Raw genomic sequence first — 15,685 nt, 5'->3', positions numbered from 1 at the left:
ACTTAAGATGTTGCATAGGACATGAATATATAGAAAACTGTACTTTTAACTTCATATCATGTGAAACTCTACAAAAAAAGGTCTTTAAAAGTTCTGTTCCTGTAATGAAGCAAAGGTATACTTACCTCTTCTACTGCCTTTCCTTCAGATGCATAGGCAGCAGGAGAGGTACTGTAGTATTACTTTGCTTTGTTGCAGGTGCAGAGCTTTTAAATAACTTTCTGTAACTGACAGAGTAGCTTTAGTGCTCATTCACACTAACTCGCACTGCTGAGTTTTAGCATGCGGGCTAGGGTACTGAGTGAGGTCCGGCACAGGGAGGGGTGATGTGCACGTTCAGTGCATCACACTGTCTAATTTTTAATTTTTTTCCCCCAACTTTATTTTGAGTGTACAAAGTTGCACATTTTGGAAAAATGAGGGTGTTGCTGGGTTCGGTATGACTTCCCTTTTCTTTTCCTTTAGTTTGGGTTTCATCGGACCTCATTATCATAGCATGTGACTTTTAGGGATTGCCTCACCCAAAGGATTGTTATTAGAGTCACATGACCTTCTCTGAACCAGTTCCAGAAAACAGTAGGTCCCCCTGCACTCCTTACAGCGCTTCCAGTCCAAGTGAAAATAGTGGTGCTCGCCGTGACAATCACGGATGGTGCCGTGTACAACAGTCAGTGAACGAGTGCTGGTGCACGGATGGCGCCGTGTACAACAGTCAATGAACGCGTGCAGTCATTTACGGAGTGCTGGTGATTTCTATCGTTCACTTCTCTGAACCAGGACACCGGCCTATGGTTTCCAAAGGGACTCATCAGCATGGTGCTTATTGATGTGATCATCATGTGAAGCGCCACAGGTGTGACAACTTGTAGATGGCACTAATAAGGAGATTTTAAAATGAACCTGACATGGCCTAAAACTGCTTAAACTAACAACACTTCACACTGCATGTATCAGTGTGAGTCTTCAATCAGTCCATGTGGAGCCTCAGGGATCCTAAGTCCTTGCTGTACAGAGGGACTCAACTGCTTTCTTGTAAAGTTACTTAAAAAGTAAATGTATCCATATGAGCTTTGTGTTTTAAATGGGTGTGATGTACACAGTCTTATTTCCTGTCAGTTACATTCTGATTATAGTTATGAGGAAGAGGAAGTGAAAAGCCCTGTGCAGTCAAGATATAGTTACTTCTGTGTGTCAGAGTGACAGCACATGCATTTTATCTCAAAAGAAAAGGTTTCTTACTAATAATATTATAATGTAGATATAAATATCAATCTTTTTTTTAAAAAGTGTATGGTTTGTTAATCTAGACTCTGAAATACATACAGTAGAAGCATAACCCCGTCTAGTCTGTGACGGTTTCTCCAGTTGTGAGGTTATGATGAGAGAAACTAGAAAAGCAGGAAAATGAGAAGATGAAGTCTAGGGAAGAAGGGCAGGATAATTAGGAATGAGGGACAGAGAGGAAGTAAGAGGTAGGTATTGGGTGTCCATGCTGGGGAAACAAACTCTCAAATCTTCAACAAACCATTTAGTTTTATGATATAAGGTCTTTAAGGCATGGCATACTCAAGAAAGTGATCCAGGCCTTCTAAGCAGGGACGTGCGGTCAGGGGAGGCAGGTTAGGCAGAGCCTCACTTAGTATTCTGGAGGGGGTGAAACCCCAAGAAGAGACATGAGGGGTGGAGGGTGGGTGACACCCCAAGAAAAAACGTGAGGGGCAAAGAAGACAATGATCCTTCAGCAGAGACCCACAACTTGTCTTTACCATGGAATATCCAGTCCAGGATATAGACTAGAAGAGGTGATTTGGGATATAGTTCTGTATGGGGGAGGCTCAGTCCACTGGATTTTTTATGTCTTACTGAGACATTGGGGTTGATTTACTAAAGGAGTAGACCATTCAAGTCCCTCTCAACTCTCTCTCTCTTGGATCCTGCCGAGATACTGCCAGCCTTCTAGTTCTCTCCCTGGTATACTCATTTTTTGGTGCATGGGACTTGGCAATTTGATCATACAATATCTCCTCACATGTGGGTCCCATGACCTTGGTAATCCCACCTTCCCACTGTTCATGCATTGTTCTAGATTCTTATGTTGGCATTTTTTTAAATCTTTGCCAATCTTACAGGTTATTACTTTGGAAGGCATATAACCTTTTTCTAACTTGACTTCTTGTCTCTTGCCGAACTTGCCATACAATTTCAGGGGAGATGGCTACACTATTTTCAGCGTACACATTTTTATGCGAAACTTACTGCCCATGTTCCTCGAGACTTAATGCTCTTGGAGGATCTCTGCCTGAACAGTACTGGCTGTCCGCATGTTCTCTCAGATCAAATATATCTCATTCGGCCATGCTTTCCCGCGCTGTCCTTATTATACTAGGGACTGTCCCGTCACTGGTTGGGAAAAAAACCTTCTTTCTTACGCATAATTCAGCATAGCTAGTCCGGTGTGGGAACTTAATTATAAAATACTGATTAGATGGTATCATTGCCTCACTGATCTTTCCAAATTCCATTGGACTGCATCTGACAGGTGCTGGTGTTATGGAGATGACTTGTTTGTCCTTTTTGGCCAAATCATTTTTAAATATGCACCCTATTTATGCTAACATCTTGTCCCCCATTGCCCTAAGTGGCTCTTCTATCTATGATTCCAGGAACCCTACAGGCACCAAAACAAGGTCTTCGTTTTCTTCTTTCTTGCAGGAAAAGCTTTTGTTCCCTAATGCTGGAGGGTCTCCAACACTCCCTTAATTATGGCCTTCGCATGTTAACGTGATCAAACATATGGAAGAACTCATGGCCACTTTGCATGCTTATTAACCTGCCTTGATATTTGGAGCATCTGGATCGACTTTTCTGGATTTTCCTATCTACATCTCCCCCCCCCCCCACTCCTTTTTTTTCTCTTCTTTCTCTTTTTTCTCTCTTCTTCCTTGTTAATTCTTCTTGGTCCCCTTTCCATGCATGGGTCTTGTTTTGAGATAAGTTGGTGATGTTGTTTGGGGCAGAGTTGTACATGGCTTTGTATGTTGTTGTCAGTATTCTGAGGTTTATTCTTTTGGGTGAGCAGAAGCCAGTGGAGGGATTGGCAGAGGGGGTGGGGGGCACCGAGTCAATGGTAAGGTGGACAAGTCTGGCAGCAGCATTTAAGATAGACCGAAGGAGGTATAGCCTATGTAAAGGTAGGCCAACGAGGAGGAAGTTGCAGTAGTCTAGGCGAGAGATAACAAGTGAGCAAATTAGTAGCCTGAACAACAAAATATTTAATTGCTTTAGGGGCACAACAAAATTGTCACACAATACAATGGCCTTGTGTTAATGGTCTCCCAGCTGTTAAGAAACATCAAGGATAACAGATTTATGAAAATTAACTTTAAAGTTACTGAAATTGTTAAATGTAGCAAATTATCATAGAAGAGAGTGAAATGCTAATCTAGGGTTGAAGATATACAGGCCCTGCCTAGATGTTCCATTGTCTCAAGGTTTTGAACTTAGAGAAAAAAAGTGGCTATTGCTTTCAATTTTCCTTTTTTAAAACTTAAAACATGTTTTTTTAGGGTTTCCCACTTTGTGAGTATATGAAACAGCACTGCACAGCAGATAGATTTTCATATGCTGCTGTTGATAAGATTATTATTGATGCACAGGTTTTCCTCTGTCCTGAGGCAATGGTGGGGTGACCTGCATAATTCAGAGAACTTGATCACATTTCTTCTTCTCTAAATGGTGCATGTAATATGTACTGTGAGCAAGAATCCCCTACCTTTTGTCTACCTGTACCTTTCTATCCTCAGTGCCAACACAAACACCTTGACAAACCTAAAAAAGGTCCTAATGTTCCCCTTCTCTATCCACAACAAGAAAATACCCGAAGTACAATTTTAATTCTCTATTTTGGCACAGTTGCACAGGTCTGTTTGTAAGTAGTGCTTTTTTTGTGAGGATAAATCAAGAATTTTGGTTAGGTGTTTTTCACGTATTGTATGTCTGTACAGCACTTAAAGACACTATGAATTATATTCTCCACAAGGGATTGTGGCAATAGAACTTAAGTCCATTTCCCTATTCTGCTGTATACTTACCAAGCCCTATGCAGCTCTTGTATCAAAAGCATGCAGTGCCAACATCGCAAAAAAAATATGAACTGATTTGTGGAATGGTGTGCTCCTATAATATTTTCTAACTACCCTGTGAACCACAATTAGCAAATTACATCTACCACTGTGGGAAAAATGCCAACTAGAACACCATTAATACCTCATATGATGCAAATAAATGGCTTTGAGTATAAGCGATTTATTAGTGGTCCATACAACAAACATTACTGAAATAGTAAGATGTAGGCTCCCATTAGATTGAATTGCAAGTTTTATGATTTGTAGGCCATACTGGGACATGCAGTCCTAAAAAAAACTGGTTGATCACACTAATTAGCAATCTCAATGAACTACCCAAGTATTGTGGACAATTTAAATGATGGATAAAAATCCTTTATCCATTAGCTGTGCAAACATGATTTAAATATAACTAATATATTTCTATCTTCTCACAGACATGCTCAGATGCCAAAACAAAACCCCACTTCTTCACGGACAAGTCAATGGAGTCATCTCTGAAATACATCAGCAAGAAGTTTCCAAATATCGATGTCCGCAGCAGTACGGTAAATGCGTAAACAGCCTCTGAGCCAGAACTCAACTGAAATGTTTTGCCAAAACGCGTGCTAAAATGAACTTTCAGCTTTCAGACAATATTGTATCACATTTAGTTTTTCTGTGTAACATAATTGTGTACAGATGCAGTGTTTGGTATTCTGAATTATAAAACAGCTACTTGTTAGGTTGCTTATACATGGACATAAACCTCAGTGCCATTCGAACAATTTCCACCCAAGAGTTTGATTGCAATAGCATATCAACAAACATGCAACAAAACAGAAAAAGAGGCACCTCCTCCTAGTGTAATACTGTTTATTAAGAATGAATAAAAGCAGAGAGCAACTAGGTAATCACAAGTACAGAAATTATCCAAGCGTGTAAGAAACCAACAATAAGCAGACCAGGTCTTCTAGAGAGGTAATCACATATTAGTAGACCACCACAGGAAGATACAATAAGGTAACTCTGATGTGTTTCATGGGGCGATCCGTCCTTCCTCAGCGCTGACAATCTTATATCTGATATCAATCAGCATATAAATTAACTCCAAGAGAGCTACTGGACTGGCTGGCCATTTCTTGCATAATTTTGCTGACAGATATGTATAAAAAAACCTGGCAGAGTGTCCATTGCAGGCAAACTGACAGGGTCTGTATAAAGCCCCCTGGCCACCATATGCTCACCCTTCTAGGACTCCCCCACCACTACTTCTTCTATAGTTGCTGCCCTGTGCTTTCAGGTATGGGGGATCATGTGACCTCCTCCAATGAGGAGGCCTCAGGCCTAGCAGCCATTCACTGAGCCAAGGACTGTCACAGGGAAGGTATCTGCCTCTAAGCTATGGGTATTTTAGTGGCAGCTGTAACATATAAAGGTACTGTAAGGAAGCACTGGAGAGGATATGTATAGGTGAGTTGAAAGTGGTCAGGGGTGGGTTGAATGGAAAAGGTGACTGGGTATCTTTAAATGGGCAGGCTCCAGATATGTCATACTCATACTGGTTGCATTCTATAGTGAATTACTAACAGGGCTGGAGTTCAAACTCTTCTGACACTGCTGATTGCATGCTTGTTCTAGAATGATCAACTATTTATTTGGTAGTGCAGCAATGATCAGGAGATCCCACAGCCTGCACCTTTAAAAACTCCTCTTATGTTTTTGTCCCAATGGTTTACCTAAAAGACTCATTATTCAATTAACCTTTTGCATAAGGATACTATTAGTGTGTTATGGATATTCAAAATATAAATAAAGAGCAGACATGATTTACCCATGTACTTTAGTAGACCGACAACGCATTTTTTTTGTCTTGTGGCACTGGAATGATGTGTTTAGCTCCTACTAGGAACATTTTATTCATGGAGTTTGTGCTCTCCACATTTGTATTGGTTTATTTTGGGTTCTCTGGTTTCCTTCAACAACTTAAAAACATACTCATAGTTTAATGGACCAATCCAATTTGGCACTACTTGTGTGTTTGTGTTTTTGATATTTGATTTTTCTTTGGGACGTACCATCATGCTTTTCCATGGTGTAGTCGAGCCAGTCGCCAGCACCATGGAGACAAATAATGACAGTCCAAGAAAGGGTGGAATCCATTCAGAAAAGAAAGGAGGTTTGCTTCTGTCTTGCCCTGGTCCATCTCCTGCTCTTTGACATACTGCCACAGTTGCCACTCCTGATGTAATAGTAGGACAGTGATGTGAAGGGTGGACTGGGGACTCTGATGTTAAGTGGGCTTAGTATGTGAAGGGGACTCTGATATGAAAGGGGTGCTCTGATGTAAAGGGAGTACTCCTTTCGTATCAGAGTCTCCCTTCACATAGTAAGCCCCCTTCACATCAGAGTCCTTAGTCCCCCCGTCATATCACTGTCCTACCATCACATCAGGAGTGGCAACTGTGGCAGTATGTCAAAGAGCAGGAGATGGACCAGGCCTAGACTATGTCCTCAATTATTTACAAACACTCAGCGGTCACTGATCGCTGAGTGATTGTACTCGCTCTCTATCCTGACTCGCTGTCACGGAAGCTGAGTGGGCTGGTGCGGGAGGAGAGCTTGATCTCCTCTGGCAGCTGACTCCTCCCCTGCACCGCCCGCCTGACTTCCTGTGACAGCTGTCTCTTTCACCACACCGCCGCTCTCCTAATCTGTCACAGGAGGCTGAGCGGGGCAGTGCAGGAGGAGAGCTCAGCCTCCTGTGACCACACTGACAGCTGTCTTCGCCCAACACACCGCCGATCTCCTAATCTGTCACGGGAGGCTTAGCGAGGCAGTGCAGGAGGAGAGCTCAGCCTCCTGTGACCACACTGACAGCTGTCTTCGCCCAACACACCGCCGCTCTCCTAATCTGTCACGGGAGGCTGAGCGATTCGGGAGGAGAGAAGTCGGCCGCTCACATCGCTCTCCTCCCCCGCGCGGCTTGGCCTCCTGTGTTAGTTTCTCTCCTCCCCGCTGGATGCTGCACTGTGTCAGAGGGAACATAGAGCAGCGCCCAGCGGGGAGGAGAGAAACCAGGCATGCACCACAATTTCAGCCGAAAGATGGCACTTTTGGCATTTTACTAAAAGTGCCATTTTCGGTCGATATGTTTCGGCAGCCGAAATTTCGGTGCAACCCCAATCAAAAGGATAACTGTTTTACACTGACATGTCATTTTCATTGTAGTACTGCTTTATAACCATGTGCTTATGAGTAAAATGGGAAGCAATACACATAATCCATGTTCAATTCTAAAGACCGTTTTTTCATGTTTGAATCCAGCAACACCTGGGTCCAGTGCACAAAGATAAGACCGAGATTGTGAAATATCTGACTGGCTATTACATGACGTTTGTGGATGTCATGGAATTCCGAGTAAGTAGTAAATGACATGCAACATGTTTTTTTGTTTGTTTCTAATATGCATTGTATTAGCATACATAGTAATGTAGTTAACGTTGAACTCCAGGCAAACAGAAAGAAAACAAATAATGAAATGCATATTGGAGAACTGTCCTAGGTACCAAAAATATTAGTACAGTAAACTCTCAGTGATCCGGTATTCAACTAACCAGAACTCTCATCTAACCAGAAAAAAAAATCCCCTGTGTACTCACTGTTCTGCTGATCTGCGGCATGCATTATCCTTGAAATGATCATGTGTTTGTCTTAAGTGAGTCTATTTGTCTTAATTTGCTTTTGATTACTGCATTTCAATATTAATATAAAGTCAATACAGAGTTTATGTTATAATATGGTATAGTATGGGGTATGGCATTAGTTAGACCTGTTTTTAATAGTAGCTCTCAAGCAACCAGAAACTACATTTATCTGGAATCTACCAATCCACACTGGATGCTGGATAACGCAGAGTTTACTGTATTGCTGTCAATCCAGTTTTGAGATTTACACAACCCTCCCACTATCAGCATGTTATTTGTTAGCACACAAGCACTGCAGAGCACTTGACTGACTCACAGGGCCTCTTCTCCTTCTCCTAGTCTGAACTCTGCTGTACAGGTACTTGATTCCAAGTCATAGTCAGGTACTTACTCTGCTTGCATTTAAAAAAATGAATTTAATAATGTATTAATGAATACAAAGCTGCATGTATATGTTTATTTTATATCTGACTGGAGTTTTTAGCTTTAATACTACTATTAATGCATAGATTACACACATTTTCCGGTGCAGCAACATTCCTTTAAAGTGACACTAAACTCAGGAGTTAAATCTTAAAAATGCATTCAAGTATCTTAACTATTAACAAAAATGTATCTTATTTGTGTATGACTCAGCTGTAGATCCTCAAATCATCTCTGAATTCATGCTGACATTGTCCTTCCTTCTGGAGGGAGGCTACTTTTATACTTTTATGCCCCATGGTCCCTGTGTGTTGTAAAGTAGTCACTGCTCCAAGCTCACTCCCATGATGGACTTCAATCTCAATACAAATTTAAGAGAACTGTGGGCCAACCTTTTTTTGCCATAGCTCTCTTTAGGGTCACAGGAGGACATTTACTAGTATCCTCCTGTAACCCAAAACTCAGCCTATAGTGGGCTATTGCCTGATATGTGCTGACAGCGCAGAGCCACACTGCAGCTGGGAAAGATCTGGAAAATATTGTCGGGATCCACCCCGCCACCTGATTGACAGCTGGCTCTGCTTCTCCAGAGGCGGAGCCAGCTGTGCCCACCCTCTCTGCCGTTCATCCCTCCAGTCAGAGCTTGAGGGAAGGAGAGGGGTGGGGGGAATCCCTGCGGGGAGTGGTGACTGACAATCAACACTCTCTGCTGGGAGAAGTTCGGGAACTGACCGATCAATGGTATGTGATCACTCAGTTCTCGATCTATAAAGCCGACGCGTCACAGCTTCAGTGTCACACGTCAGCTCTAATTGGGGATGAGTGTATTTCACTCTTCTCATAAATCTCCTTTAGTAAACTAAATATGAACTGACAGGAGGGAGCTTGGAGCGGTAGCTACTTTACAACACCAACAGGGACCATGGGGAACAAAAGTAGCCACCCTCCAGAAGGAAGGACAGTATCAGCACCAATTCAGAGATGATTTGGGGATCTACAGCTGAGTAATACACAAATAAGATACATTTTTGTTAATAGTTAGGGTACTTAAATGCATCTTTAAGATTTTACTGCTACGTTTAGTGTCACTTTAAATGTACCTGCATATAAAAAGCAAGGAAGAATAGCTGTAACTAACACCCTTAAAATGTTACTACCCGATAGGCAGAAAAATGCAGCTTCCAGTAAACTGGCAGTACTTAGTATAATATACTTTCAGTGTTTGTTGGTAATTCTAACAGAACCTTCTGTCCCTGCAGGATCACGTTTATGAATTGCTGAATACCATTGATGCCTGCCAGTGTTACTTTGACATTGTAAGTTCAAGTTTTACTCACATTTTTATATGTGGTGCCTTATACACAAATAGACTGTTCATAACAATCCAATTCTAAAAACAGTTTTGCCTTCACTGGTACACAATTTGCTTGCCAAAGGCTTCTGCTTTGATCCAGCCAAAGCTTTACTGCCGCAGCTTTCACTAAACTGCATAAAGAGGAAGTATAAAAGTATTATTGTAAGCTCTCACGAGCAGGGCCCTCCTACTTCCTGTAACGAAATTGTATTGGTAATTGTGTTGTCTCCCTCAGTTTTGTAAAGTGCTGTTCAAACTGTTGAGCTATATAAATCCTGTATAATAATAATAATAATAATAATAATGTACTGTTTATATTTAGTATATATTTTGTTAATATAGCAGTGTTTACCTTAAAGTGGACCTGCCATGATAGAAATAAAAAGGCTACCATTAGTGTCTTAATGTGAGTTCTCACAGCTACCAGTCAGATTGAAACATGCCTGGGAATTTCAGAGATTGAGAAATTTACCCGGGGGAGGTTTCAGGAAGTATATCACCAGTGACTCTCGGAGTTGCTTTCTGGATTCTTGCTGCAGCATATTGCAGCGAGCATAGATTAAAGCCAAACCCCAGGTTCACTTATTCTGTTATATTATGGGCCCCCAACCGTTTAAAAAACAATTTGTGCCTACAATAATTCCATACTAACTACTGGCTCCCCAAACGCGGCTGGGAAAATGCACGGTTTTCCTGCACGTTCGGGTACACAAACACAAGAAAAAAAAGGCGCTGCTACACGATCTTCTGCATGAGCTACTTTCCTGCATTTGTCGTGTGTGTGAGGCATCCATTGAAATCAATGGGTGATGTGCAGCAAAAGCAGGAACAAACACACACGAATACATCCACATGCAAACGCAACACTCATTCCTGGTAGGCCCAGGTGTGAACGGGAACTAACAGTTTCTAGGGTGTATCTCATACGTCCTGCTTCTCTCCTGTTGCTGATACTCCTCCCAACAGCAAGGAATTGCTGCCTATTACATAGCACTTACTATATATTTTTTACTCTTACTGTCTGCAACTGTCATTAAAGGAGAACTATGAGGTGAGTGCTTTTCACTCACCTCATAGTTCTAGCCGACCGTTGACAATGAGACTGTCACAGGTCGGCTCAGTAGATCCGGAGGTGAGCGAACACATACCGGGGTTTGCTCACCTCTCGATCCTGTCACGGCCCTCTGCCGTGACAGGGGAGAGGCTGGATTCCCCTCCCCGCTCCGATCCTCCAGCGCTGACTGGCGGAACGGACGGGGGAGGGGGCGGGTACAGCTGGCTCTGCCTCTAGATAGGCAGAGCCAGCTGTCAGTCACGCAGCTGGGCGGATCCAGACATAATTGTCGGGATCCGCTTCAGCTGCGGCGTCTCAGTATACTGCGGCGTCTCAGTATACCACGAGCTACGCTAGTTTGTGTCCTCCCGTTACCCTAAGAAGAACTATGGGGAAAAGCAGTATTTTTGCTTGCACATGATTGAATGATGGAAGTCAGCACAGTTTTATACCCTTGCAAAGTGAAAAGCCTTTTTACCTTTAGTAAATCAACCCCTTTCAATTATGTTATTTAGTTAAGTCTACATAGTTGTAGGTAAACTGTCATTAGCTGTTCAGTATCAGAAGTATGCCAGTGTTTTGGTGGGCAAGGATGAGAAATTATTACAGTCTCAGAGAATGGGAGACTGAGACATTCATAATAGTTGGGGCCCAGTGACAGATCCTCGGACTGTAAAAGAAGACTTCCTAGGTAGGCAGTAGCAATTTTAAATTCTTAAAAAGTGTTTTCCATTTCTGACTGAACTGTTGTATCTTTTTAATTTGTATTTTTATGCTGTCCTTAGAGACATATTACAATATGTAAATAACATTATTTCCTATGTGACAAATTTGCAGAATATAAATTACAACTTCACTAAGAGCTACCTGGACCTAATAGTGACATACTTCTCTGTCATCATGCTGATCTCAAGGATTGATGATCGAAAGACCCTTGTTGCTCTTTACAACTGCGCCTCTGAGATGCTGCAAGGTCAGAGGTAGGTACCACGCAGCACATAGACTAAACATGCAGTATGTATGAGAAGGCAGAAATATACATGCACTCACACCGGAACATTCCCTTTCTCTGCCCACCAGAAGCATTACAATATCTGCTGTGTTGATTAAAAAAACATTGGACCTTATATCTCTTATAAAAGCATACTTTTGTAAGTAATCATCACAGGCAATAATAGGTGCTAGTTTCAATGGACTTCAATAGCCAGTGAAATGATAAAGTAAATGAGATGAGATGATAGTATGATGAGATTTTATTTATCAAGTGTAATAGGAATTAATAAAAATGTTTTCTGGGTTTAAAAAAAATATTATTTGCTAATAATGTTTGTTAGTGTGTGTGTAAGGACCAGAGGGAAAGAGCCGTTTGATTTGACCTGCTTCAAGTCTATGCTTTACAATAGACTTGTATCGGGATGTAAAATCTACCCGACTCAAACAAAATCCCATTGACACAACCCCTGGGGCTGTGTGTAGGCATCTGTATATCCTTGTTTTACAGTCCTCCTGGCAATTTACTAAAGCTCGGCATAAACATCAAAGGGGACTTTCTTAGGGTTAGCTTAAGAAAAGAAGGGACGAGGCATTCTGAATTGATTATTTTAAGAAGACAGTGATTTAAAGCTGTTCTTTATGAATCCACCTTTCCCCACTAGATCACAGGCATCCAATATTGTCTTTCAGCCTTGTCCCTTGTGCACAGAGATTTCTCCAGATTCTCTGAATCGTTTGATGATATAATGTACTGTTGATGATATATGTAAAATCGTTGCAATTTTATGTTGAGGAACATTATACTAAAAAATGTTTGACAAATATTCAGACGCAGCTTTTCACAGATTGGTGAACCTCTGCCCATCTTTACTTCTGAGACACTCTGACTCTCTAAGATGTTCTTTTTATATCCAATCATGTTACTGACCTGTTGCCAATTAACCTAATTAGTTGCTAAATGTTTTTCCAGCTTTTTCTTGTTAGTACCATTTACTTTGCCAGCTTTTTGTTGTCTTGTCCCAACTTTTTTCAGACCTGTTGCTGCCATCGACTTCAAAATGACCTTATTTTTTTTCTAAAATGCTTAATTTTCTCAGTTTAAACATTGGATATGTTTTCTATTTTGTATTGTGAATAAAATATGGGTTTATGAGATTTGCAAATCATTGCATCTGGGTTTTACACCACGTCCCAACTTTTTTGGAATTGGGGTTGTAAAATAATTAAATACATATACAAATGAATGAATAAATAAATAAAGCTGTTAACAAAATTAGGCTTTTTAGATAAGAGTGTTGGCCCCTTTGGGCATCAGCCAGCATACAATACACACATACACTTGAAAACACTGCACCAAGACAATCAATGAAAACTACTGATGAGTTTTGGAAATACTGTCTCTGCAGTGAGCCTTCCTATGCACGCCTGGGGCAAATGTTGCTGGAGTATGACAACCCACTCAAAAAACTAAGTGAAGAATTTGGAACTCATACTAAGGTACGCACTCCTTCGTCCCATTCTCCTCCATTCCCTATCATTACAGTTACGAGTTCCCTTACATTGCAGTCTTCCTGTCTTCATCTAATTCACTTCCATATCTCACATGTTTTCACATTTATACTTATGCATTTAGTATACAGTAGCTAAGATATATATATTTTAGGGATGAGGCTCAGGTTCATAACTACAATGGGTTCACGACGCATCCTCAGGATTTGTGAATTGCAAACTTTAGCCTGAAAACTTTGCAGGTTTGCAACCAGAAATAAGGAACAACCTACTGTATAATGCAGTGCATAGCCTTTGCCCTTGGTCAGCTAAGGCACAATACTCAATAATTTGAATCACCAAAAATAGACAAAGCAAGCAATGATTTCTTCAGGTGAAAACACACGTGCAGTTTATTTACACTATATACAAGCAAAACAAACAAAACCTGAAAAGAAATCCTTGCCTTTTGGCACCGTATTACACACTGTTTTCCCTCACTAACAACTAGGTGCAACCTTGTGCTGCCCCTAGCACCTATCTCCCTATTTAGCAAACTGCCACACAACTGTGTCTTACAACACAAGTTTGTTTTTCTTATTCACCACACAGGTAGGTAGAAAGCTCCCCAGTCTACTCAGGCACAAAACTTGTTCCAGGGTGGAGCAGAACTCTAGGTAGTCTAGGCATTTTTATAAAGGCCCTAATGAGCCAGCTTACTTTAGCTGGGGTCATTACCTCTACCACTCAATCACTCCCAGTACTCTCTCTAATGGAAGCATTCCGTATATAACCTGAACCTGGGACACACATGTTTGCCATCCAGGATGCACCCAGGTGACTTTACTTGCCTACTGTCACAATATATATATATCAAATCTATCTTTCTACTCCGCAACTGACCCCCTCAGTATCCTTGCGTGTCACTAATCTACTAACTGACATATCAGTCTGGATGTCACAACACTTCTTAAAACTCAACCTTTCAAAAACTGAGCTCATAATATTTCCTCCTGCCAGTGCACCTTCCCCCAACTTTTCCCTTGAGATTGATAACACAACTATCCAACCCTCCCCCCATGCCAAGGTGCTAGGTGTAACGATCAGACCCCACAGGTCTGTAGGGTGGAGGATCACAGCTGCAGAGATAGCAATAGTAATAGTAATGGTTATAATCAATCAGCAATCTTGAGCTAAAGTTAGGTTGCGGTTTTATTAAAGGGAGCAATTCGTGGTTTGTTGGGGTGAAAGAAGGCAACCGTCAATGCTTGGATGCAATGGATAACATTCCACACTGTTAATCTGCAGGCATATGTGAGGTAACAGTCTGTAAGACAGGGTACTTGCTATTTCAGTGGAGAGGGTTGACTGGAGCGACGTTGGTGCCCTCCTGTGGTTCCTGAGAGGAATTGCAGTCCAGGCTTTAATTGTGTAATCCTAATGCTGGGTATGGAGAGCTGCAGATGGAGCCGAGTTTGAGAGGAGAGGCAGGAGATCACTTGTGGCTGTGAGGATGGCGGTTTTGGTGGGGCTCTGACCGGCCCAATAATGGCAGTGAGGTTCAGTGCTAGGCGACGGGGAACTTGCCTGGCGTCTTCACACTTGCTAGAACGCCAGACAAGTGTCTCCGTCGGCTTTAACTAGGGAGAGGGGGAGGAGTCTCGTGACGTCACGGGTGACGTCACGAAGCTCCGACGGCAATGCGAGCCGTGCTGAGACAAGGATCAGGTGAGTCAGTTACACTAGGTGTCATCCTTGACTCGGACCTCACCTTTCTTCCCCACATCCAATCACTATCCAAATCCCGCCACCTTCACCTTCGCAACATCTCCAAAATACGCCCATTCCTTGCCAATTAAACCACAAAATTACTCATCCACTCACTTGTTATGTCTCGTCTTGACTATTGCATCTCCCTCCTCATTGGCCTTCCACTACACAGGCTATCCCCCTTTCAGTCTATCATGAATGCAGCTGCTAGACTAATTTACCCAACCAACCGCTCAGTGTCTGCAACCCCCCTCTGTCAATCCCTGCACTGGCTTCCAATTACCCAGAGGATAAAATTCAAAATATTAACAATGACTTACAAAGCCATCCAGAAATTCTGCCCCCGGCTATATCTCAAACCTTGTCTCAAAGTATCACCCTAACCGTCCCCTCCGCTCTTCAAATGACCTTCTGTTTTCCAGCTCCCTCGTCAACTCCTCCCATGCTTGCCTCCAGGACTTCACTAGAGTCTCTCCCATCCTCTGGAACTCTTTACCCCAACTGTCCATCTGTCTCCACTCTGACTGCCTTGAGGCGATCCCTTAAGACTCATCTCTTCAGGGAACCCTATCCCACCTCAACCTAACCGCTCAACCATCACTTTCTCAGACAAATCATTCCCACACAGCAACCTCCTCATGTATCACTTCCCTCTCCCTTTTAGATTGTAAGCCCTCAGGGGCAGGGCCCTCCTTATCATCTTGTCTTGTCCTTATATTGTAAAGCACTGCACAAACTGTTGGCACTATATAAGTCCTGTATAATAATAATAATAATAATAATAATTATATAT

General features: G+C 42.0%; 1 protein-coding gene across 1 annotated transcript in view; it reads left to right on the top strand.

The window, feature by feature from the left end:
* The window catches only part of NCKAP1L (NCK associated protein 1 like), a 162,220-nt gene that overhangs the window by 1,543 nt on the left and 144,992 nt on the right, over window positions 1–15,685 (top strand). Inside the window, exons 2-6 of the mRNA XM_018568674.1 lie at window positions 4,562–4,672; window positions 7,431–7,523; window positions 9,493–9,549; window positions 11,479–11,621; window positions 13,041–13,131. Of these exons, the coding sequence (XP_018424176.1) occupies window positions 4,562–4,672; window positions 7,431–7,523; window positions 9,493–9,549; window positions 11,479–11,621; window positions 13,041–13,131 (495 nt within the window). The remainder of the gene's footprint in view (window positions 1–4,561; window positions 4,673–7,430; window positions 7,524–9,492; window positions 9,550–11,478; window positions 11,622–13,040; window positions 13,132–15,685) is intronic.

The sequence above is a fragment of the Nanorana parkeri genome, unplaced genomic scaffold, assembly GCF_000935625.1.
Source record: "Nanorana parkeri isolate BGI_ZX_2015 unplaced genomic scaffold, ASM93562v1 scaffold33, whole genome shotgun sequence".
NCBI classification, from domain to species: Eukaryota; Metazoa; Chordata; class Amphibia; order Anura; family Dicroglossidae; genus Nanorana; species Nanorana parkeri.
Note: the sequence above shows the minus strand (reverse complement) of the source record. Positions and strands in the feature narration are given on the sequence as shown.